Below are 24109 nucleotides of genomic sequence, written 5' to 3'. Positions count from 1 at the left end.
GCAGCAGCTGCTGCTGCTGCTCCCGCTGTCTCTGTGGCAGAGGATGGGGCGCAGCAGCAGCAGACGCAGCAAGAGAGCAGCAGCAGCAGCAATTCTATTCTGGTGCAGCAGAAGACACTCCTTCGCGAGACAGCGGCATATCAAAAGTATGCTTTGTCGCGTTCGTGCTTCTGTTGCTGCTGCCTCTTCGGTGCTGCAGCCTGGACCTTATCTTCCCTTTGCTGCTGCTGCTGTTGCTGCTGCTGCTGTTCAGGAGCTGCGGTGATCTAGAGCAGCAAATGGCTGCCGGGGCGGAAACCCGCCGCATGTTTAGCAGCGTTCTTATGCCGGCTCTGCGCTTCTACTGGAAAGCGCGCCTACCCAAACGGTACGTGCTGCTGCTGCTGCTGTTTCGTGCTGCTGCAGTTGTGGCAGCTACTGCTGCTGTGTGGGCTCATGGTTGCTGTTGCTGCTTCGAATTGCACTTTTGCTGCTGCTCCTCCTCCTCCTACGGGGGTGTTTGTTGCTGTTCTTTGTGCTTCTGCTGCTGCTACACCTGCTGCAGCAAATATTGCATCGATCCTTCTGTAGTTGATGCTGTTTTGGTCATGTCGCGGTTTAGGTCCTGTTTTTGCTTCGGACTTTGCTGCTGCTGCTGCTGCTGCTGCTGCTGCCCCTGCTTTTTCTGTTTCCTGCTGCAGTTGCTCTTTTTCAGTGTTTGCGTTGCTCTCTTTTTATCTTCAGCTTTTTCACTGACGGGACAGTTAAAGAACTCACAAACCTGAAGGCGCTCTACAGGGTCTTCGAGCGCTGTTAAGCTCATGCTGCTGCTGCTCCTGCTGCTCCTGCTGCTGCTGCTCCTGCTGCTGCTGCTTGTGCTGCTACTTCTCTTGTTGCTGCTATTGGTGTTTGTCCTAGCTTGTCGGGCCAGACGTCAACTCCGATCATTGTATGGAGCAGCAGCAGAAGCAACAGAAGGAGTAATGGCAGCGGCTACCGTTCTAAATGGCTAGACTGCCTATAGATGCAGCTACTTGCTGCGCTTATAGCAAAAGCAGCAGCAGCTGCTGCTGCTGCTGCTCCTGCGGTTAGTTTTAGACAGTTGTGTTAGTTTCGTCCTAGGGCCATCAAGCAACATTAACGTTAAATAGCGTCAGATACTGCTGCTGCTGCACTGCTGCAACAGACGTAGCAGCAGCAAGCGCAGTGTGTACACCTGCATTAAATACTTAGCTAGTGGCAAACAACTGCTTGTTCTTCGTTGATGCTGCTGCTGCAGCAGCAAAAAGAGGATATTTCTCTACATTTGAAAAGGCAGCGACAATGTCAAAATACAGCAGCAACAGCAGCTGCAGCAGCAGATTGCTGCAGTGCTGCTGTGCTGCAGTAGCACGTGCCCCAGCAGCAGGTTGCTGCTGCTGCACGGTTGTTATACTGCTGCAATAGCATTTCCCGCAGCAGCAGGTTGCTGCTGCGCTGCAGCAGGTGTTCTTCCCTGTTCCTTCTTTACCTGGAACCAAACAACAAGTCCCTCTTCTTTACATCTGAGAAACTGTCGCCTGCATGCTGCCGCTTCCGCTTCAGCAGCAGCAGCAACTTGTGGCTGATAACACGTCCCGTAGCCTGCAGCAGCAGCAGCAGCAGGACCAACAGCAGAAACGACGGGCATAAAAGGAGCTGCACACTGCAGTTATAGATGCGCGTTAAAAAAGGAAGCGACCCTGGTGTGTAGGTGTGTGGCAGGACTTATTAATTACAGAGGGTTTGTTTGTTAGGGTTTAGGGTTTGTTAGGGTTTAGGGTTTGCTAGGGTTTAGAGAGACGGACTTGTTTGCCGAGGAACCATATGTATTTATCTATAAGTGTTTTGAATGGCTTAAGCTTGTGTTGCACTTCAAAGGCCCGCAACTCCACCAAGACGTTATCCAGGCGAATTGCACCTGAAAAAAAAAAAACCCAAACCCTAAACCCTAAACCCTAAACCCTAAACCCTGGATCCTAAACCGTAAACCCTTTTGCACGAAGGCCTAGACACCATATGTTGCAAACGTCAATGCTATAATAGACCCTATAAGCCCCAAATCCAAAACCATGCGCTGCAAACCCTAAACCCTCGCTCCCAAGGCTTAGCACTCCTGTGTTTCTCGAGGGGATAGGCAAATATGCCGAAGCACAAACCTCTGTATGTAACAGCAGCAGCGAAGGGAGACACTCGGACGAAGCGGAAGTACACTCCAAGGCCAGGATCCTGCTGCTGCTGCACCTGCTGCTGTTGTTGCTGAGGCAGCAACGGTGGCTGCTGTGGCTGTTGTGGTCTAGCAGGCGGACGTCGTGCAGCTTCTGCTGCTGTTGCTGCTGCTGCTCTCTGTGCACCTGCCTGATGCCCCAAAAAGCTGCTGCTTCGCGACCCAGTCCCTGAAGCGACAGGAGTAGCGCATCAAAGCAGCAACAGCAGCAGCTCATGTGTGCATGGCCACCAGGTGTACGGACACCACACGAGTTCGTTCATGGAGGGGAAAGACCTACAAGCTAGATGGGGTTGCTCCCCGCGTGCTGCTGCTGCTCCTCCTCCTCCTTGGCCCCTACGGAGTGCTGCACCATCAACTGAGGCAGCAGCAACAACTGCCGTCTCCGCCTGTGAAGCGAGCTCTCCGGAGCTTTGGCTGCAGAGGCTGCCAGTAGCAGCAGCTGCAGCAGCAGCACCAGCAGGCCACTTGAAGGAAGGGGCAAGAAGGGCCACTGCATCCACTGCTTGCGGCGCTGCTGGAGGAAAGAAAAAGCTATAGATACACTCCACGAAGGCAGATGTCAGAGACACCCGCACAGGGTCAATGTGCAGCAGCAAGTAGTCAAACACCTGAGAACCAGCAGCAGCAGCAGCAGCAGCAGCAAAAAGCAAAATATTACAAGACAGAACATATCCGGCAAAGGGAAGGCAGCCGATCCGAAAACAGCAACAGCAACATAACCAATAGAAGCAGCAGCAACAGCAGCAACATCAGCAACTACCGCGGCAGCAGCAGCAACAGCAGCAGTACCGGGAAGCGGCCGCAGTCTAGGACAACGAATCTGTGGCTGCAACGAAGAGATACGGCATGCGCAGACAGTCTGTGCGTGAGTCCTTCTTTTTGCCTCCACGCATCTACCCCTAGCGTGTCTTCCGTTCCTGCTGCAGCTGCTGCGTCTTGCTGCTGCTGCTGCTGCTGCGTCTGCAACTCAAAGAGAGGCGAGATAATGCGCACTGCCTTCAACCCAGGCGGCAGCACAATGCCCAAGAAGTAAGAGACAGTGAAAGCAGGCTGCGACAGCTGCATCCGTCGTCGTTGTTCCTGCTGCTGCTGTTCTTCCGCTTCCTGTTGCTTCCGGTGCTGCTGCTGCTGCTCATGCTCATGCTCATGCTCACGCTGCCCCTCCTGTTCCTGCTGTTCCTGCTGCTCCTCCATGTCGCGAGTGCGCTGCTGCTGCTCTTGCTGCAGCCCATGCAGCAGCTCCTGCTTTGCTGCAGCAGCCTCTCTTCCGACATCTCCGATGGGAAAAGAGTCAAAGTCCGCAGCTCCTGTGGGACCCCACAAATCTGCTGCGGTTGCTGCTGCTCCTCCTCCTGCAGATTCTGCTGCAGCAGCGTCCTGTGGGGAAGCTGCTGCCCCTGCCTCTGCTACTCCTGCTGCTCCTGCTGCTGGGTCCTCGTGTGCTGCCACGGAAGATGTCCCTGCAGCAAATTGCTCACGCAGCTTCAGAAGCAAAGAAGGTTCCTCTTCAGCAATTGCATCAGGAGTGGGACCTGCTGCTGCTGCTGCTGCCTCGGCTGCTGCGGCTGCTGCAGCTGCTGCAGCTGCTGCCTCGGCTGCTTCTGCTGCCTCAGTTGCTGCTGCTGCCGCCGCTGCTGCATCCGTTGCTGTTTCATGCACTTTCGACTCGCTACTGCTGCTACTGCTGGATGACAAGAGCGTGTGCTCGTCATCTGAGTAGGGTGCTAGATTGCCAAGTCCTCCTGATACCTCCTCCTCGCTGCTGCTGCTGCTGCTGCTGCTGAGGAGTTTGCTGCCCGCGCGGTGCCGGAACAGGGACCACTTTGCTGCCTCAGGAGCTGCTGCTGTACCTGCTGCAACTTCTGTATCTGCTTCTGCTGCACGTGCCTCTGCTGCTTCTGCATCTTCTGTACGGCCCTCGGAGGACTCAACACCTGCTGCAGCATGCATCCGGCTGCCAGCAGCCCTATGTGCTGCAGCTGCTGCAGCTGCATGGGCGACCAGGCGATGCAGCTGTGCAGCTGGAGCAGCAGCAGCAGCAGCAGCACGCTGTTTCATCGCCGGCAGCAGCTGTTGAAGCTTCGCACGAACTCTTCCCGGAGCTTTTCCTGAGGGGTTGAAATGCCTTGCTGCTGCTAATACATGCAGGTCGCTTGCTGCTGCTGCATGCAGGCTGCTCCCTGCTGCCGATGCTCCTGCTTCTGTCCCTATGGCATCGTCAGAACAAAACGATGCACAAGAACGCAGCATCCCAGAACCTCCAGAAGCAGCAGCAGGTTCCGGTGCAGCAGCAGCAGCAGCAGCAGGCTCCACTGTACGTTCAGCAGCAGGCGCAGCGGGAGCGGATGCTGCTGCAGTTCCTTCAGTGGCAGCCGCTTTTCTATGTAGTTTGCTTGACCAAGGAGCGAGCCGCCGCTGCTGTTGCTGGGGTTTTTGCTGTTGCTGCATCTCGCTGCCCGTGCCAGCGGCAGCCGCAGTAGCAGCAGCACCAGTTGCTGCTTTGGGGCACAGGTCTAAGACTCGCCAGTCTGCGAGATCCACCTCTAGCTGCAGGTGCCTCTGGTCCTGCAGCAGCAGCTGCAGGCTGCAGGCTGCGTCGCTGCAGCAAATGCAGCAGAAGGGGAGGTTCGTGGTGCTGCTTAACAACGAACAGCAAATCTGAGAGCAGGAGCAGCAGCAGACGCAGCATAAGCAGTAGATACAACATCAGCAGGTGCAATAGCAGCAGCAGTACAACGGCCTGTTTGTCACAACGAGATCGCGAACCAGCGAATGTTCAGATTAGCAACGAGAGGTTAGTTTTAGGGCTTAGGGTTTAGGGTTTAGGGTTTGTCGAGTGTTTACTTCTTCAATAAGGATGCCTATTGAGATTTGGCGGCGTTGCTGTTTGTTTGGCGTATGGTGCTGCTGATGCCCCGAGTGTGCAGCACCTGCTGCACTTGCTGCCGGCTGCTGCAGTTGCTGCAGCCGAGGCATTGTAGTGCCAGCGCCTCCCACTGGCAGTTGCGAAGCCCCCAAGTCTGCTGCTTCTTCTTCTAAGAACGCATGCAGCAGCTTCCGCGCAGCAGAGGGACGCAGACGCCTTTGTTGCTGTTGCTGTTGCTGCTGCTGCTGCTGATGCTGCTGTTGCTGGTGTCCATGAGGATGACCACTTCCTGGAGCACTAGTGCTCTCTTGTGTCCCTGCCGGGGCAGCAGCAACAGTTGCTGTTGGACCCAGTGCTTTACCTCCTGTTGTTGCTGGGACTTCTGTATTGTCGTCCGGCTTGCTGCTTCCTTCAGACAGATCGTCTGCTGCCTGCTGCTGCTTGTCTGTAGCAGGCAGCTGCGTAGCAGCAGCAGCAGCTGCTGCTGCTGCTGCTGCAGCGGCTGAGGGCGGGGCTGGGTGGGCTGCTCCTTGAGGAGCAGCAGCGGCCGCAGCAGCAGCTGCTGCTGCGGGCCTTGTCCTGCTGATGTTGCAAGCCAGCAGCATACGGTGCAGCAGTTGCTGCAGCATAGCAAAACTCTCAGCATGAGCAGCAAAGAGACAATTGCCACATAGCAGCTTGCAGTTGCAGCCCAGCTGAGGAAGAGACAAAGCAAGCATGCAGCAGACTTCCTTAATGCACAACACAGGCCGCAGCAGCTGCGACACTGTAGCAGAGCTGGAGCTGCAGCTGTTACTGTTGTTGCTGCCATTTGCTTCTCCCCATACTCCTTTGTCATGCAGGTCCTGCTGCTGCGCCCCCGGCTGCTGCGCTGCTGAGTCGTTCGGCATCTGGTTGCTGTTACACTTGCTGCTGTTGCTGTTGCTGTTCGGCACTGGGCTCGCACGACCTGCTGCTGCTGCCGTAGGGGATGGGGGGGCTGTGGCTGCTGCTGCTGCAGCAAGAGGTGACGCAGGCTGCTCACTGTCGCTGCTGGTAAGACACACAGAGGCGAGGTGCTCAGGGAGGATGTAGCGTGAGGGGCTTTTGCTGCTGCTGCAGTGCTCCTCCCCTTTGCTGCTCTCCCGCGTTGCATTGGTAGCTGCCGTAGGCGCAGACGCAGACGCAGCAGCAGCCAGTGGCAAGTGCCACAGTAGCCCGGCCACGTGCAGCGCTCCGACAGACCCGCATACAGGACCCACACGACAAGCCATGTCTACCAACAGCAAATGTTGCTGCTGCTGTAGTTGCTGCTGCTGTCCTTGCTGCTGTTGCACTTGCTGCTGCTGCTGCTGCTGTCGCCGTCCCGCTGCAGGAGCAGGCGTTACGGCCTCCGCAGCAATCTCCAGTCGAGCCTTTGCGACAGCGAGGGGAGTAGAGAAGACAAACTGAGCTGTCTGTACACCCGAAAGTGCCGAGCGAAGGTCGCTGCTGCTTGTGCTGCTGTACGTATGCTGAATCAGCTCAATGGGGGCGCACAGGGCGGGGTCTTGATCCGGCAGAGGCAGCAGCAGCAACGACGGCAGCACAGCCGGATCTGCTGCTGCCGGAGCCGCCTCTGTTGTTGCAGCATCAACTGCTGCTGCCTTCGAAGCCTCACCTTCTATCTCTGCTGCCGTAGCACCCCGGCAGCAGCAGCCGCAGACACCGCGCAGCTGATATGACAGCTTCGGTGCGGAGTATCCCCGAGTTAAATCCGTATGCGCTGAGTGTGTTCCTTTGCTGTTGCAGGTGCTGCTTCTGCTGCTGCTGAGCTTCGGGCGGTTGTTGCGGGGTTTGTGTTCTACTCCTCCTGCTGCAGCTGTCCAAGCAGCCAGTCGTGCAGCAGCAGCAGCAGCGCACGGTTGCATCCCGCCGCACCCCTGAACCTTTTCCGAGTTTTCCGCTCCATCCGTATCAGCCTCTGCTGCTGCCGCCGCTGCTGGTGCTGCTGCTGCTGTTGATGCTATCCTGTTGTTGTCTGCCCACATGACCTCTACCAGGCGCGAATGCTCCTGCAGCAGCGGCAGCGGGTTAACTGTCATTGCTGCTGACACCTGGCAGCACCTTCCTTCAATGCAATTGTCCCCTGTTTCTCCATTAAGAGTGTCCCCTGTTGCTCCTGCTGAAGCACGGTTGCCCGTGTTTCTGTTGCGGTTGCTGTTGAGGTAAGCAGTGACCTCCTGGATCAGCTGCTGCTGCTGCCCGCGCTGCAGCTCAATGTAGTGTAAGCTTACTTGGGGGTATATACACCGCAGTGTAAGGTCTATCGTCCCGCAAGACATCTGCCGCTGCTGGGTCTGCTGTTGATGGCGTTTGCGGCGGCGAGCGGTCGGGTGCTGCTGGTGGTGGTGGTGGTGCGGTTGCTTATTTTTTGAGGGCAGCAGCATCTCCAAGTACGGTTCCAGCTGCTGCCTTGCTGCATCTGCTGCGTCTATACACCTGAAAACAAGAGCAAGGCTTGTGGGAGACAGCAGCAGGAAGGGACAATGCAACAGCATGCATGCCGCCTGGGATGGGTCACTTTGCTGCTGGTCCTGCTGCTGCGGCTGCAGTTGAGGGAGCTTCTGTCGCTCTATGCGGACACCTGGAATACGCAGCAGCGGCAGGAGAAGAGGAGATGGTGTGGGGAGGTAAGGAGGCAACGTGAGGCCCCGCAGGCGAGAAACAGCAGCAGCAAATTGCTGTTGTTGCTGCTGTTGTTGCTCCTCTGCCTGTCTCTGCTGCGGGCGCAGAAGCCTGCCAGCATAGGCTCGCTGTCTGCTTCTGCTGCTGCTGCTGCTGCTGCTGCTGCTCCCAAAGGGCAAGTCGTCGCACTCGAAGCTGAGCACCAGATGCCGCAGCAGAATAACGCTTTGTCGTAGCTGGTTTATCTTGATGTCCTCCATGACGTCAGCAGATGTGCAGACACGAGCTGCTGCTTCTGCTGCTGCTGCTGCAGCTGCTGCTGCTTCTGCTGCTGCGGCTGCTTCCTCCCCAGTCGGTGCATCTGGCTTTGGTGTCTCTGAGGCGGACATGCCCGAGTCTGATGAGCAGCAGAAGGCATCGCTGCTACACAAGTTGCTGCCGCTCTTGCTGCTGCTCAAGTTGCTGCTGCTGCGCCATTCATCCTGCAGCAGGTCGCTGCCTCTGCCTTCCCCAGACCAAGTATGCAGCCCTTCAAACCACAACCCCTGCTGCTGCAGCTGCATGGACACTTGACGGCCCAGCCGCCGCTGCTGCTGCTGCTGCTGCTGCTGCTGCTGCCGGTTGTGGCCGCCTGTTCGGTGGTCCCACGAGACGCTCTTCCAACGCTCGCTGTGCAACAGCAGCTTCCGCTGATGATGCTGCCTAGGAGACCGCGCCTTTGTGGTGCTTCTACCTGCAGCAATCTCTGACTCGCTGCAACTGCTGCTGCTGTCTGTTAAGGCACCCCACTCGGAAGGAGTTTTGCTGCGAAGGCTCGCGAAGCCTTTGCGCAGCAGCTCGACAGCTCCAGCAGTTCTGTGCTGCTGCTCCTGCTGCTTCTGCAGCATTTTTTCTTCGAAATTGCCGCTGCTTTGTTGTGAGTAGTCCGTCAGGATGCTGTCTGCAGCTTCGGCTGCTGCTGGCGTTGCACCAAAGGCTGAAGCAGCAGCAGCAGTAGCACCTGCTGCTGCTGCTGCTGCTGCGTGTGCGGCTGTATTTCCGGCTCTGTAGCCGCCAGCCCCGTACATGACTCCCCTGTAGCTGCTGCTGCTGACAGGCCCAACAACTATGTGTCTCCGCAGCAGCAGCATGTCGTGCAGCTCGGCAGCAGCAAGACTGCAGCGAGCAAAATTGAACCTGAAATGGAGGTCTCGTGCTGCTGCTCGCAGCTTGAAGAGGATGTCTGCTTGCTGTCGTAGCTCTCTGTACACCCCAACCAACCAGCTGCTCCGCTGCTGCTCCTCCTGTTCATCTTGCTGCTGCTGCTCCTGCTGCTGCTGCTCCTCTTTCTGCCGTTGCTGTTGCTCAGCCGCCACCCAGCTGCAATAGTCAGGCCACTTCCCGCCGCAGCTGCTGCCGAAAAATAGCTGCAACAGCAGGATGACGTGGTCCGGGCTTACATTCAGTGACAGCTGTTGCTGCTGCTGTTGCACTTGCTGTCTTCCCCAATTGGGACTGCGCCTCTGGTCTCTTGTGAGATTCTCCTGCTGCTGTTGCTGTTGCTGCTGGTCACCATCGATGCCCCGGACAAACAGTTGCGCATCCACCTTCAGCTGCGGCTGCTCCTGCTGCTCCTGGTGTTGCTGCTGCTGGTGCTGCTGCTCCTGCTGCTGCTGCTTCTGGAAGAAGACGTTCACCCTTGTGAAGAGCTGTGCTACCTGCAGGAGCGGCTGACCCGCAGCATCAGCAGCAGATGGTGTCTCTGCTGCTCCCAACTCGTAGACCAGGCAACAGAGTCCGCGCCTAAGCTGCAGCAAGCAATCGGCCGATAGAAGTTCCGGAACTGCGCAGCTGCTGCATGCATGTGTTGCTGCTGCTCCTGCTGCTCCAGGTTCTGGTGCTGCTGCAGCTGCTTCCGCAGCCTCCTTTGACATCTCGTTGTTACGTACAGATTCTTCGCCATGGCTCGACTCCTGCTGGGCATCGGCAGGTACTCCTGCAGTTGCTGTTGGTGCTGGAATTGCCGCTGCTGCTCGGTACCTGACAGCTGCACCCAAGTGCAGCGCCGGAAGCAGCAGTCGCAGCAGCAAAAGGCCCTCCAGCGCAAACTGCAGCTGCAGGTCTTGCAGCAAACTGAGCTCGAGTTGCAACTGTATCTTCTGCTGTTCTCTCTGCTGCTGCTGTTTTGCCCTTCTTGCCGGGCTGTTGTTGCCCTGTGGGCTTTTGTTGCTGCTGCTGCTGCAGGTATCCCTAAACTTGACGCAAGCAGAATGCTCCTCGCGTGCAGCAGCAGCAGCAGCAGAAAACGCCACTGCTTCATTTGGACCAAACACTCTGTGAGCCCAGGCTGCTGCTGCACTGGCTGCAGTTGCTGCTGCTGCTGCGCTTTGAGAAAACAGTAGTGTCACGTTGTGTGGCTGGAGCAGCAGGCGGCGCATATCTTCGGCCTCCCCATCCCCAGGGCTGCTGTTGTTGCTGCTGCTGCTCAAGGGGGTATGCAAAGTGTCGGATGGAATGAGCTTAAGGGAAGCGAAGTGTAGATCTACCTGGTCGGAAGAGAGCAGCAGCACTGGCCGCTGGGCTGCAGCTGCTGCTGCTGCTGCAACAGACTTTCCCGCAAACGCGAAGAACTCTCGGTTATTCTTGCGGAGATGCACCAAATGCCGCCGCACCCACTGCTTGTCCTGCAGCAACAGCGCTTGCTCCTGCTGTTTCTGTTGCAGTTGCTGCTGGCGTTCGTCCGCAAACAGCATTAGCTGCAGAGACTGCATGCGCAACTGTACGGTGCGGTAGGTGGTGCGAGGAGGGGGCAGCACCAGAACTGCTGCTGCTGTTGCTGCTGCTGCTGCTCTTCGATAGTCGTCAACGCAGATGCCCACCCTCTCCATTCTTACTGCTGCTACTGGTGTGTATGTACACCACGTGCTGCTGCCGTCGCCAGCAATTTCCTGCTGCTGCTGCCACATGCGCCCAAGAAGAGTGCGCTGTTGCTTGTGCCTCCGCCGTAGCTGCTGCTGTTGCTGCTGCTGTCGGGGCAGTGGAGTGACACAGCGGCCCACAGCAACCCAAGACGTCATGTCTACAGCGGCACGCCGCTGCTGCACCTTCTGACGCAGCAGCTGGACCACTTCAGCTGTACGTACAGCAGGCACAGCAGCACGCACATCAGGGTCTGCAAACGGACAGAGAGCAGGCTGCAGAGGCAGAGGCTCATTTGCTTCTTGCTCCTGTTGCTGCTTTTCTCGCTGCTCTTGCTGCTGTTCTTGTTCCTGCTCTTGCTGTTGCTGCTGCTGCTGCTGCTGTTGTTGCCTTCTGTTTATCTCGCCGAAGTTGCAGCTGCGAAGGGTCCTTAGGCTGCGCATACACCTGCCTGTTTCAAGTGTCATTTGCCGTCTTAGGCCAGAAACAGACATATCTTTGCTGCTCTTTCTGCTGCTGCTTTTGCTGCTGCCGCTCTTGCTGCTGCGTAGGCTCCAATTGCTGCTGCCCTCCAAGTCCGTGGAGACACGTGTCTCCACAAAAGCCCCGAATGTTGGTCGGCCTCTACGCTGTAGGCGGGTACACACCCGGCTTACTTCGCTGCTGCTGCTGCGGCTTTTGCTACGGCTGCTGCTGCTGCTGCTGGTGCTGCTGCTCCGGCTTCTGCTACTGCTGCTGCTGCTGATGCTGCCGTTGCTACTACTGCTGTGGCTGCGGCGGCCCCTCCCGCTCCGGTACAAGGCACCGTTCCTACCCCTACCCGATGAAGACGCGAATTCATCTGGCTGCAGCCACCCGCCTCCTGCAGTGCCACCTTTGTTGGCAGAGGCAGCTGCTAAGGCTGCTGCTGCTGCTGCCGACCTCCTGAGACAAGCAATGTACACTTGAGAGAAGCAAACATACAGCGGAGTCACCTGAGCGGCTGCGATGCCGTCTCTGGCGGCGGCAGCAGCAGCCGCAGCAACAGGGGAAAGGATCTGCTGGGTTCCATAACTGCAGCGGACGAGACGGCCAGCAGCAAGGGAAGCAGTCTTGTGGCGCTGCAGCTGCTGCTGATAAGCCGCTGCTGCCGCTGCAACCTGCCGAATAAGGGGGCCAACCGCATGCGCTGCTTCAGCTGCTGCTGCAGCAAGACATGCAAGGCTAAGGGTTTCCGCATACAGCACAGTCGCCCCCTCAACAAACATGCATACCCACTGCTGCGGGTCGCTATATAGCTGGTGCTGCTGCTGGATCGTGCTCCTGAGCTGCCAATGCCTCCGGTGTAATGACATTCGAATGACTTCTCCTCTAAAGAGAGGAGGTGCGGACTCTCTGTTCTGCTGCCGCTCCTGCTCCTCTTCTGCTGACGCTTCCTGCTGCTCCTTCTGCTTGTGCTGCTCCTGCTGCTGATGCTTGGGGTCCTCGGTCAGGTAAAGAACTCGGGGCGATGTCACCAAAATGTCAATGTGAGGGAAGCAAGGCTCTTCAGCTTGTTTTCCCTCGCGGCTGCTGTCCCCGCCGCAGTGCTGGTGTTGCTTATCCCGCAGTGGCAGGAGCTGCTGCTGCCGGTGCAGATGCTGCTGCTGCTTGCGTGGATCAGCGGTTACTTCTTCAAGCTGCTGCTGGTGTTTCGCTTGCAGCTGCTGCATGCGCTCTGTTTCCTGCTGCACTATGCTCCGGAGTCCTGAGGGGGTTTGCTGCAGCGAAACAGGGTGTATGTTCACTGTAACCCCTTTTGCTTCAAGAGCAAACCGCCGAGCGACAGAGACAGAAATGCCCCCCACTTGAATCTGCAGCACGGGCTCGGGACCCCCCCTTAGACGGTCGTCCTGCAGCAACAAATGCAAGCAATACACCCTGCATATATTTGTCCCTCTGCTGCTCTTGCCGCTCTTGTTGCTGCTACTGTGCTAGCGAATCCAACCCTACACGTTCGGCGCAGTGTGCTAATAACAGGCCCCAGCAGAAGCCCTGCTTGAGCAAAAGGACTGCAGCAGCGACATTTGCACAAACAGCCAGAGGACAGAAGCATCAGCAACAGCAGTACAAGCTGCAGCAGGGAACGCAGCATGTGTATTTTCTTACCAGCTTGAGGGCTGTGAGAGAAGGCTGCAGCAAGTCGTGTTGCACCGCCTCCACAAGAGCAAAGAGCGGCAGCAGAAGCTGCTGCTGCAGCGGAAAGCTGCTGGCGCGCTGTATGGACACCTTAACAGACCTCCCACTCTGAGGAACCCAAATACTTAAGTCCGAGAACTGCGTCTCCTCGGTGTCTCCGCATGCATGCAGTTCGCACTCCTGGTGCTGCTCCTCCCCTTCTTCCTCCTGCTGCTCCTCCTCCTCCTCCTCCTGCAGCACCGGCTCCTGCTGTTTTGGCGGATGCACTTGAAGGTGCAGAGAACGAAAACACGTCAGCGCAGAGCAGGGGTGCAGCTCCTCCATGCCATTGCCGTTGCTGTTGCTGTTGCTGTTGCTGCTGCTGCTGCGGACGTACATGGACTGCACGTGGACTGGCATAGCAGCAATAACAGCACCACCAGCGAGGGAAGAGCTGTGAATATGCATTGTAGGGACGAGTAGCCGCAGGAGAGCTTGCTGCTGCTGCTGCCGTTGTGGGTGCTTGTTTTCCTGCTGCTTCTGTTCCTGCTGCGGCGCGGCCTGCTGCTGGTGGTCTTGCTGCTGAAGCTGCAGCGCAGCAGCAGGGGAGTAAACAGCAAATCGACGAGCAAGGAAGTGGAAGCTATCTGGGGCGAGGCCTTCAAAGCCGTTAAGGTCTTTAACCGCTGCTCCAAAGGCGCGGAGGCTTGGCCGCCAATCAAACCCTGAAAAAAAGGAACAGCTTGCTGCAAGAAAAGGCAGCTCTGCTGCGTCTGCTGTTGCTGCTGCTGCTGCTGCTGCCGCTGCTGCTGCTGTTCCGCCTAATCCCCACCCTTCTTCCACTCCGCATCTTCCTGCGGGTGCGCTCGTCTCTGCTTCTGCTGTTCCGCGCTCTGCAGTGGAATCGACTGCCGGTTTGGCAGTTCCTGCGGTCTCTCCGTCAAGGTTGTCTCCGCCTCTGCTGCTGCTGCTATTTCCGGTGTCCGCAGCCGGAGCAGCAGGAACAAGCTGCTGCGTCGTACAGCGATCTTTCCAGTGTCTGTACACGCCGCGGAGGTGCAGCAGCAGCAGCACCCAAAACAGCAGTCCTTCTTCGCGCCAGTGTAGCCATCCTCCCGGTAGGACGACTCTCACGTGCTGCTGATAGACCGGTCGCTGCTGCACCTGTCCATACACACCAATTCTTGTTGCTTCGCTTAAAGGCCTTATCTCCACACTCCTGCTGCTGCAGCTCACCAGCAACGCCCCACACCACCCAGTCAATGTCCACGGGCTCGGAACCCAAGGGCCCCCCAAGCTGCTGCTGCTGCTGCTGCCGCTGCTGCCGCTCCTGCTGCTGCTGTAAGCATTCTTCAGGCGCAGCAGCTCGCCAATACCAACGAAGAAAGAGACAGCTGCAACTGCTGCATCCGTGGACACTGTTGCTGCTGCTTCAGTGTGTGTTCTATTTGCTGCCATTCTTGCTGCCGTTGGTGAGCCTGCTGCTGCATTCGACCCTGCAGCTGCTCCGTCAGCAGCCTGGAGAGGCGCGTTTGCCGTTATGTCGGGTGCAATGGCTGGTGAGCCACGAGAATGAATGGAGTGCAGAGCTTCTGCTGCTTCTGCTGCTGCTGCTGTCCGGCGCATTGCTGCTTCCGCTGCATCAGCTGATGCTTCCGGTGGTACAGCACCTGCAGCCGCAGCTGCAGCAGCAGAAGCAGCAGCAGCGGCGCTGCCGCAGGATGAGACGTGAGCAGTGGAGAACCTACATATTCCCGTAGAAACCGCAAATCGAAGTATTTTGCTGCTGATGTTGCTACTGTTGCTGCTGTTGCTGCTCGTGGTGCTGCCAGGTCCGTTCTCGCTATTCATGGCTGCAGCAACAGCCAAGCAAGACAGTGGTGGCATGCAATCCCGCTGCTGCTCTTCCGCGAGGCGCTGCTGCAGTTGCTGCAGCTGCTGCATTTGCTGGTGAAAGCCGCAGTCGGCTGTCTTGAGCTTCTGCTGCTCCCGGCGTACGATTGTCTCCAGCTGCAGCAGCACTCCGTCCCCGTGCAGCAGTAAAGCGCTGCTGCTGCTGCGCTCGAGGACATGGAGCAGCAAACGAGGCACCGACACCATGACAGGCAGCGTGTGCTGCTGCATGTTGTTGTCGGTGCTGCTGCTGCTGTTGTTGTTGCTGCGTGCAGCTGCCGTATTCCTGGCTACTCGAGTGTCCCCATTCTCCCGGCCGTCCACTGCGGTGCCTCCCTGATTGCTGCTGCTGCAGCTACTGCTGCTGCTGCTGATGCCACTCCTACACCTCCAATAGGCCTCAACAACCCTGGCAAGAAGGTTGACTAACAGGTTGACAGCAACAGTTCCACTTGTGTGTATATACACCGCGCGCGCAGTACAAGTGCTGCTGCCGCTACTATTGCTGCTGCTCAGGCCTGAGTCGAACAGCACAGTAGCTGCTGCTGCTTCTTCGGTGTGCAGCACAGGCGGCAGCAGCAGCGCAGCAGGCGGCAGCTGTTCAGGCAGCAAAAGGGCGCCCCGCGCCCGGCAGGCAGCCTGTACAGGTGAGAACCACCTCTTCGCTGCTGCTGTTGGTGGTGGTCCTGTTGTTGTTGCTGCTGCTGCTGGAGCAGCTGGAGCAGCAGTTGCTGCTCGGAGGTCCGAAGCACTCACGCTGTTGAGACAGTACAAAGACATCAAATGCGATAAATACGTTGCTGCAGACACAGTCGCGTCTTGCCTGTCTGCTTCCACAGCTCCGCGCCACCACCATCTCCTCTCTGGTGGGCAGCAGCTGCTGCTGCTGCTGTTGTTGTGGTTGCTGTTGTTGTTGCTGCTCTGGGAAGCCCCAGGGCACTCAAGACAACTCACTGATGCCTGCCCAGGAATCGGCAGGCTGTAGCTGTTGGTGCTGCTGCTGCTGCTTGCTGCCTCCTCTTGCAGGTCGTAAAGAAGCGGGGGCCTTTGAAGCTGCAGTCTCTGCAGCCCTGCAGCTGGTGCTGATGCAGCTGTTGCTGATGCAGCGACAACTGCGGAACGGTTGTCGCGAGGGTTTGCTGCTGCTGCAGCGAGTTGTGCCGAGCTGCGAGCAGCAGCAACAGCAGCTGTTAGAAGGTCAGACGGCAGCACGGACAGACAGCCTGCAGCATCAACAAAGCAGCGGCAGCAAATACCTTTTGTTGCTGCTGCATGCAACCGCAGCGACGCAAATGCTGCGGATGGCAGCAGCAGCAGCTCGTTGACCGTCACCAGCACCCCTGCGCTTCGGAAGTCACTCTGCCGCTCCCTGCCTTGCTGTTGCACCCGTGAGTGTTGCTTTTGCTGCTGTTCCTCTTCCTCCCGCAGGTGCTGCTGCTGCTGCTGCTGCTGTGTCGGTGGCGGCAGCACTACCAACCCCAGCAGCTCAACACAGCCGGCCCTAAAAGCGCAGGTCCTCGCCACCGCATGCAGTAAGCACAGCCGCAGCACGAACTGCAGCAAGCTGGGACTTCGCGTTGCTGGTGCTGCTGCCGCTGCTGCCGCTGCTGTGGCTGGCAACTGGGGACACTGCGCCTCCAGCTTTCCGGCCGGCTCTGGCGTGTTTTCTTTGCTGTTGTTGATGCTGCTTTTGCTGCTGTTGTTGTTGCTGCTCTGAAAACGGCACGTTACCGATATTCGACCAGCAGTGAGCAGAACGCGGCTGCTGAGGGGCCTTTTGCTGCTGCGGCGGCTCTGCTGCAGCGCCTGCCTTATCAGCAACAAACACCCGAAGAGGAAGGAGACAGGGGCCAAAAACTCCCGTAGGAGTCTGGTGCTGCCGCTCCTGCCGCTGCTGCTGCGCCTTTCGTCGAGGGTGCGCCTGCTTCTATCCCTGCTGCCGTTGTCAGATTTATTGCTGCTGCTGCTTCTCTGGTCTGCTGCTGCTTCAGGGTTTGCTAATTCTGCTCGTGCGGCCCCGTTGCCCTCGGCAGTCTCTGCACTACTGCTGCTGCTGCTACTGCAGGGGAGTGGTGTTTCTTCTTTTTCCTTATGACTGAGGGACAGACGCAGGCTGGAGACTGCAACGCGGGTCTCGCTTCTTTTGTGGGTGATGCAGCTCTTGCACTTTCCAATCTTGATGCGGCTTTTGCTGTTGCTGCTGCTGCAGGAGGCGCAGTGTTGGGTCACCTCCTCCTCGAGTAGAATGACTGCATCTTTTAAACTCAAAAAGCCGCTGTGATGCAAGGAATTGCACGTCAAGTACAGACACCTCGTGCTGCTGGTGCTGTTGGTGGTGCTGCTGCAGATCCGCGCAGCAACAGAAGGCGCTGCGCCAGCCTCTGCTGCTGGAGGCAGCACTCCCAAACTATGCTGTACTTCTTGGGATTGAACAGCCGCGGGTAGCCCCTGTTCATCTGCTACTTTAGTGTTGTTGTTGCCGCTGCTGCTGTCGTCACCCTTGCTGCTGTGTGCGTTGCTGCCGCTGCTCCTGTGAACTCTCTTAATAAGTACCCGCCTGAGTAAACGAGGCAGCAAGAAGGAGAGGATGGGAGGCAACAGCAAACCCGCCAGCAGGAAGAACACGAGAGAGAGCAACGGCGGCAGCAGCAGGTGCAGCAGCAGTTGCTGCTGCATGGTGCTGGCTGTCATTGCCGCGGTACGAATGGGTGTCTGCGTGGAGGTGGCGCGGCCGCTGCTGGGTCCAGCCTGCGACTCTTATAAGAAGCTTTACTGTTGCGGTTGAGCAGGAGCTGCTGCTGCTGCTGCCTCTGCTACAGCCAGACCAGCACCGGCTGCTGCTCCTTCCTCTGCTCGTACTGCCGCTGTGGCGGCCGAGAAAGGAGGGCACGCCAGGAAGGGCTCCATACCTTCCCTGCTAAGACCCCCCTTCTGCAGCAGACACGATTGCAGAGGGTTTGCTGCTGCTGCTGCTGCTGCTGCTGCTAGCTCTGCTGAGCAAAGGGGCAGGGCCCCATGCCTTTCGTCCTGGGAATTCGTCTGCGAAAGGATTCTGCAGGTTGAGTCTGTAAGACTCGTTGAAGCAAAAAGATGTCTTCGTGTAGCATGCAGAGCAGCAGCAGCTGCTGCTGCTGCTGCAGTAGCTGTAGTGCACAGACACTACATTGCCCACGGCTGCGGTAGCTTAAGAGTAAGATAGGGAGTGGATACTGTGAGTTATTCAAGGTCTGAGGTTACTTTCGTTCAAGTATAGGTATAATTCAGTAAGATTAGTAGGTTTATAAGTATATTAGAGGTGTAGCAGTCTATTAGGGCCGTGTGTTAAGAAGCAGCACCCAGCCGCTGGGCTGGGCTGCGCGCGTAGAAGGTAAGGAGCATAGTTAGTCTTATGTAGCACCGTAGATTCGATTAGAGATGAATGTCTTATTAATTAGAAGGAATTGGCACATTTAGGAGCATAGTTAGTCCCAAAGAGTCAGGTCATGCTTGCGGTCCGCCCGAAGCACCTGGTGCCGGGTTGAATAGCCGACTGTAGCCCGCACCCGGCGAGGGAAAGCAGAAACTGATGGAGGGAGGCGATTCTGACCGATCCTTCCATCGGAAGTTCCGTAAATTTGGGATTTCTCCGGGGAATAACAGAAACCTAACGTTATTTTGACACGTAATCCGTAGATCTAGTGACATAGAGACCACGGGCCTATTTAGGAGTCATACGTAGCCACGGTAGACGGCCACCGTGCGTTACATTTGGGGGCCTTTCCGGGAAATCCATTGAAGAAATTCCACTTTCTTCCTTCCTTTGTTTTATTATGAACCCTAGGGACCTCTCTCTTTCGACGTTTGGCCCTTGCACATAGACCCCTTGCGGCAGATCTGACGATGGGAGGCGATCGAGACCCCCCCGAGGGATAGAGGCATCGGTCTGGGGAGCGGCCATACGACGGAACTAGGCCGCGAGAAGAACCCTTTGTCCAGAGAATAACCCTAAATTCAGATTCGGACTCGCCTTTACAGACAGTGAGAAAAGATTACTATGAATCCAGAGCTCATAGGAGCGAACCCTTCATCCGGCCTCTCCCCCACCTACAACCGGAGAGTGGATCTAATATGTTGAACTTCCTTCGCAACTTAGGACTGACTTTCGCTGACGCTTGCGTACCCCGGGACCGTTGGGAATATGAGGTCGAAAGCTGACGAGGCGTCACGCGCGGGATGTGAGAAGCGACCGAGGCGAGAACTTTCAATTAAAGATCAAGACGATGGATATGTGGGAATTGATGAGCAGAGTGTTTCTGGTCAGATGGAGATATTGCGTATACAGCAACGCTGAGTTAACCATGCAGCTTTATTAGCTGTCACTGTGAACAGAAAGGGATGTACGTTTGTTCATGATACAAGGACGCACATAGAAATGCGGCGAAGCACTAGTCTGGTGTAGAGATCGGATATCCTGAAGGGCTGGATGCGCTTGCTTCTCACAACCAAAGCAACACTAACGATTCTGGGACAGCTAGAAGATGCAAGGCAGGTGACTAAATTCATACAAGGATGCAGCAGAAGCAGCAGGAGTACATCTGTCGAAGGCCCTTGACCAACTAGTCTCTGATCTGGTTCGATTCTGGAAGGGTCATGAGCAGCATGCAACGAGTGACTGGCGATTCCACCTTAACGGCGGTCCTTTGGGCGGACAGGTCCGGTGTGCGCTGGACACTAAACGGCAAGCGTGTGTTGCGGCAGCAGGGGATGCTAAGAAATAGGTGATGAGTGTGGGACATCGGATAGAGAGGTAGGCGACAAGGCTTAGGGACCGGCCTTGGGTACCCTAGTGTTGTCAGAAGACGCGAAAGAAACATTTCAACTGGTGTTTAAGGTTAGAGAGGGTTTGGAGAGCTTGCTGTCTTCGCCAAATTTGACAGCAAAATCGTCATTAGCACTTGCGACGTAAATATGCTGGTTTTGGTGTAAGGACTGGCAGATAAAGCTGAAGAAGCCAAGGAAGCTGCCCTAGAGATGGTAGTAGGTACCACGATCCTGCAGCAAGCGGAGCTCCTGCGAACAGGGGAACTGCAAGAGCAAGTGAAGAAGGCGACGCCAGACCAGCTAAAGCAAATTTTCCAGAAGCTCGTTAAGAGCAATCGAAAGGTGGAGGCAGATCTTGGAGCAGCCAACCGAGCAGTTCGACGGCTAATTGCTTCCACGATGTTGGAGGCTGCACACTCAAGCAGGGCGGATAAGGCACGACGACTGTCACCCGAAGAAGCAAATCTCTTGGCGAAGTGGAATGAGCGGTTTGGAGGCGCAGGACACTACACTGCTGACTGCCCGACATCGGCACGAAGCGTGGTCGGTAAAGGGGCTAGGCAGCCGACCACACGTACTAGTGATGAGAGAGCTAACCGTTTAAACGAGAAGCCGCGGGACACACGGGACTACAAGGCTTATAATTGCAGACGACAGGGTGGACAGAAGGCAGCAGAGGCGGCGTGAGCCGCCCCAAGAGAAACGGAGAGTGGAGCAGGCAACGGATGGGAATTCGTTTGTAGAACGTACGACCGTTGAGAGATCCGACGAACGCGCTGCATATGAGCGTACACGGGTCCTGTGCGAGGCATTGACACGACTTAATTCCAGTAGCCCTGGGACGCGGAACGAGACTGCCGCTTGAGAGCAGGTCCGCAGCTTCTCCGTGTGCGGACCTGCTCTCACGATTACCGGCCACCGTGCGTTATAGTAGCCACTGGTGATACCTGATTCAGTAGCCGCCAGTCAGTCGGCAAAACAGCAACGGCCGCAGCTGCGCCCACAGTTTATGGACGACTTTTGTGTGTTAATTAACATCTTATTGTTTTTTTCAGATTTATTCAGCTGCCGCAGCAACAGCAGCAGCACGCCCTTGGCCTCCCCCCGCCTCCAGGAGACTGTCTCCTTTGTCAGCATCCTTCGGGGCCGCTGCAGCACGAGTTTTACTCCCATAAGTAGGAGCATCCGGCTCATGACTCTTAATGCAAAGGCCTAGTTGGTGCAGGCATTTTCATGTACATAGGCACCAACGGCAGCGGCGACACCAGCAGCAGTTTGGTGGCAGCAGAATCTAGCATGCAGAGAATTCTGTGCATTAGGAGGCAGCAACTGCCTCCTATTGACGGGAAAAGGGCAGCTGGCTGCTGTTTCTGCAAAGTCAGGTCCCTGCTGCTTCGAGCTGATATCTGTTACTGCGAGGGCCCTCCGCTACCCGTTTTTGTTCTCCTCCTACAGCAGCAACTTCGTCATTCTGCTTATTTTGTTGTATGCCCATCTTCCCAAGTGCATGGCTAACATGTAGGATGGTCCAGCACCTCTTCTTCCACCTAACGCTGCATGGTTTCTTAAGAAGATTAGCTGCTGCTTGTGACACAGAGTATTACGGGACTGCACCTGCTGACACGTGCACTTATGCTGCACCAGAAGCCATGTAAACAATAGGAAGAACGGCAGTATGGCCAGCAGCACCTTCCCTAGCATTAAGTGGCTCGCTAGGAGTCGCTACCTACTCTGGTTTGCAGCGGCTGAAATCTTATTTTGTTGGTGAGTATAACCTGTGCTATATGTGGGCGAATGCCCCTTAGTTATGCAGTTGATGGGGCTCTAGCGTATAGGGCAGCTGCTGCGACAGCCGTTACAGAAACTGCTGGTGCAGCAACGTTACTGGGGCAGGTCGTCCTTAAACAAGGGCTCCAATGGCTGCGGTGCACCTGCCAGAGCTGCTCTACAGATGCCTCGTGCAGCGAGGCGGTATAGCACTTAAGTTGTTCATTTCAGAGTTGCGGAGCCACAGCGATGAGACAAAGGGAATTAAGAGACTGCACCTGAGGACATTTTTGTTGGATGAAGTTGAGCCTCCTTGATCACAGCACGCCACTGTGCAACTGCGCGCAACGCGCCAGCAGCCTAGATGCGGTCCACCTAGCCCATATTGGTGCTAATGTAATTCCCTACACTCTCTACTATAGTGGATGTTGAGCCCTTTGTTGCTCTCAGGATCATAGAAAATGACCGATTATCTCCTTCATTGCTAATTTGAGAAGTCAATTCTTAATCCGAGGTAAATCTTTGTACTTCTCTACTGCACCCAGTGCCTCGAGCATCAAGTTGCACCGGCTACCCGGGTTTGGGGATGGCAAGGTTCGAACCACTGGTGCCTCTGCTTCAATGGGCCACCAGTCCCAGTCTTCCTAATAAGCTCATGCTGTTCTTTATCCCTCAAGTTGCGTCATTTCCAGTTCTTCTGTCTGCTCTGCCTACGGCTCAAGTGTTTTTTGTTCCAATCGTCCATGAAAAATTGTAGTGCCAAGTACTACAAATATCTGAGGCTTGAGGCCTTTCTTTGCTTGCTGAACGGTGATGGGAGTTGTACTCCGCAGAAACACAATATTGCCCAAATGTGAAACCCCAATGTTTTACGATTCAGTGAAAGAATAACTAATGGGGAAGCACAAATTATTCAACAATTTGGAATTACAGCTACACCACCCAAGGGAACGTATCCCAAGGACATTTCCTGCCAAAAGTGTATGGCACCTGAACCTAGAGCGTGGGACTAGCAGGAGCCACAGGTAATGGAAGGGAAGTAAATTCTTTCCGGGAGACTTCTACAAGGAAAAGAGAGCGGAATCTCTTTGTGTGGTCCAAGCATCGAAGAAGGCTCCTTACGCAGTGTAGAGGCAAGGAGCGAAGAGGCTCCTTACGCAGTGCAAAGGCGCTGCAGGACACGATGGAGAAATGCATGCTCGCCTTCGTGATTGTCATGGCAGACCGCCATTTGGGCGTATTCGATCCTCTGAAGACACGTGGAACAGTACACGTGGGCACGAAGGAAGGGTTCGCATATTAATTAAATAACTGTGGACTGCCAGAGAATCGGGCACCTGCTGGGCCTTCAATGTAGGGTGCAGGGCTCACCCAGGAGCAGCCCCAACCATTGTCCCATGGGAACGGCAACCCTAGCCTGTTACACAAACAGGAAATTGAGCTGCAGGCACAAGAACTTCCCAGAAAAAGCAAATTCAAGCCGTCAACCCCAAAAGGAACGCCAGGTGGCGCATGCGCGACGAGTTCAAGCCTCCCAACAAGATCACCGTGGAACAGAAGTGACTGAGAGCAGCCGAGTTCTCTGGATGCTGTCGGTTTCTGGCTTTTAGCTTTTTCTAGACAGAGTTGGTATCGACATCCCCAACATTCATAAACGCAATACCTGGATCGTTCCACAGCCTCTGCCTTCCGTGTCAGCGAAGATAGTACATGCTGCATTTCTCCTCTGTTTGAAGCGTAAGAATTCCACCATCTATATGAGGTCCTCTGTTTGAAGCGTAAGAATTCCACCATCTATATGAGGTCAGCTCTTTCACCTCTTAGTTCCCTCTCCAGGACCAAGTTGTTTATAGGCATCCTTTCCCATGGGGACACCATTTCTATTCGACATCCACACGGAAGTTAGGAAGCCACCGTTGGGCTTCTGGTCATCAACAACTGTTTCCTCTCGATATAGATCTCTATCGGTACCTTTCAAGCGATGGTGTTTCCACAACTCCGCCATAGCTTGCTCCCGTGACGACTTGGGAAGATGCACCTGTCGCAGCCTACATCGGAAAGCTTCCAGATTACTGGGTGTGCTCCGGCAAAGTAGTAGCGTTGCTTATATATAGCCACCAGTATTGCGTCTCCAGTTCTAATAATGAAGATGCAAAATAGCAGGTACAGATCCGCTGATGCTTGTTGTTGAAGAAAACACAGTGGTCGAAGGGCAAGAAACTACTGCAGTGCAGAAGCATCGCTGTGATCGTCACATATGGATGGTCCGTGATGGCTGAGGCATTTTACATGAATTACTTTGGGGGCATACCCATTTTCCATAGGCCGACACGCAGAATGTGAGATTGCTGCCATGAAGTTGCAGCTCAGAATATAGGTTGGCTCAAAACAAGAAGACCTATGCTGATCAGCTGTTATGCACGGTAAGTGCTCCTTATAGCTGCAATTTTTAAACGCCTCCTGCATCACTCGCGGATGGCACTAGTTTGCGGATTCATGCACATCCGCGAGTGGTGCAGGAGGCGTTTAAAAATTGCACCTATAAGGAGGAATATCAAGGAAGACTTCTCCAAATATTTACCAACTCTCAGCCTTTCACCTACCGTGCACAACAGGTGATCAGCATAGGCCTTCTTATCCGCCTAGACAGATCCGGAGCCTGAACCTGCGGCAAAGAATCATCGGGTGCTAGAATGTTTTACGGGTGTCTTCTGGTTCTCAAGGATTACTTCGAGCTAGCCAAAATACACTTAATTACTGTAAAAGCAGCTGTCTTAGTAAAAGCAGCTGTCTTATCCCTCCCTCCAAGCCACCGCAATCTCCACTCGCCAGGCTCCCTGAGCACAGCGTCTCAAGCTCCAGTACCTGGAAGAGAG

At 55.8% G+C, this 24109-nt stretch overlaps 3 protein-coding genes across 3 annotated transcripts in view; 2 read left to right on the top strand and 1 right to left on the bottom strand.

Moving 5' to 3' along the window:
• EMWEY_00001610 (DNA mismatch repair protein, putative) overlaps positions 1 to 796 on the top strand; it is a gene marked incomplete at both ends in the record, with an annotated part of 5013 nt that extends 4217 nt beyond the window's left edge. Inside the window, 3 exons of the mRNA XM_013478966.1 lie at positions 1 to 146; positions 254 to 367; positions 724 to 796. The exon at positions 1 to 146 is cut by the window's left edge and continues 87 nt beyond it. Coding sequence (XP_013334420.1) covers positions 1 to 146; positions 254 to 367; positions 724 to 796 — 333 coding nt within the window. The remainder of the gene's footprint in view (positions 147 to 253; positions 368 to 723) is intronic.
• Positions 797 to 1408: 612 nt separating this feature from the next.
• Positions 1409 to 17357, bottom strand: EMWEY_00001600 (hypothetical protein, conserved; the record flags this gene model as incomplete). Its single annotated transcript, XM_013478965.1, has 7 exons — positions 1409 to 1489; positions 1806 to 1918; positions 2157 to 2393; positions 2565 to 2835; positions 3017 to 4885; positions 5072 to 12508; positions 12765 to 17357. 7 exons carry the CDS (start codon positions 17355 to 17357, stop codon positions 1409 to 1411), a joined length of 14601 nt encoding a protein of 4866 aa, XP_013334419.1.
• A 2319-nt stretch (positions 17358 to 19676) lies between these two features.
• On the top strand, positions 19677 to 20153 carry EMWEY_00001590 (hypothetical protein; the record flags this gene model as incomplete). The annotated part of the gene is made up of 1 exon (XM_013478964.1): positions 19677 to 20153. One exon carries the CDS (start codon positions 19677 to 19679, stop codon positions 20151 to 20153), a length of 477 nt encoding a protein of 158 aa, XP_013334418.1.
• Positions 20154 to 24109: the final 3956 nt, after the last annotated feature.

Source organism: Eimeria maxima, genomic scaffold, assembly GCF_000499605.1.
Source record: "Eimeria maxima Weybridge genomic scaffold, Emw_scaff8, whole genome shotgun sequence".
NCBI lineage: Eukaryota > Apicomplexa > Conoidasida > Eucoccidiorida > Eimeriidae > Eimeria > Eimeria maxima.
Note: the sequence above shows the minus strand (reverse complement) of the source record. Positions and strands in the feature narration are given on the sequence as shown.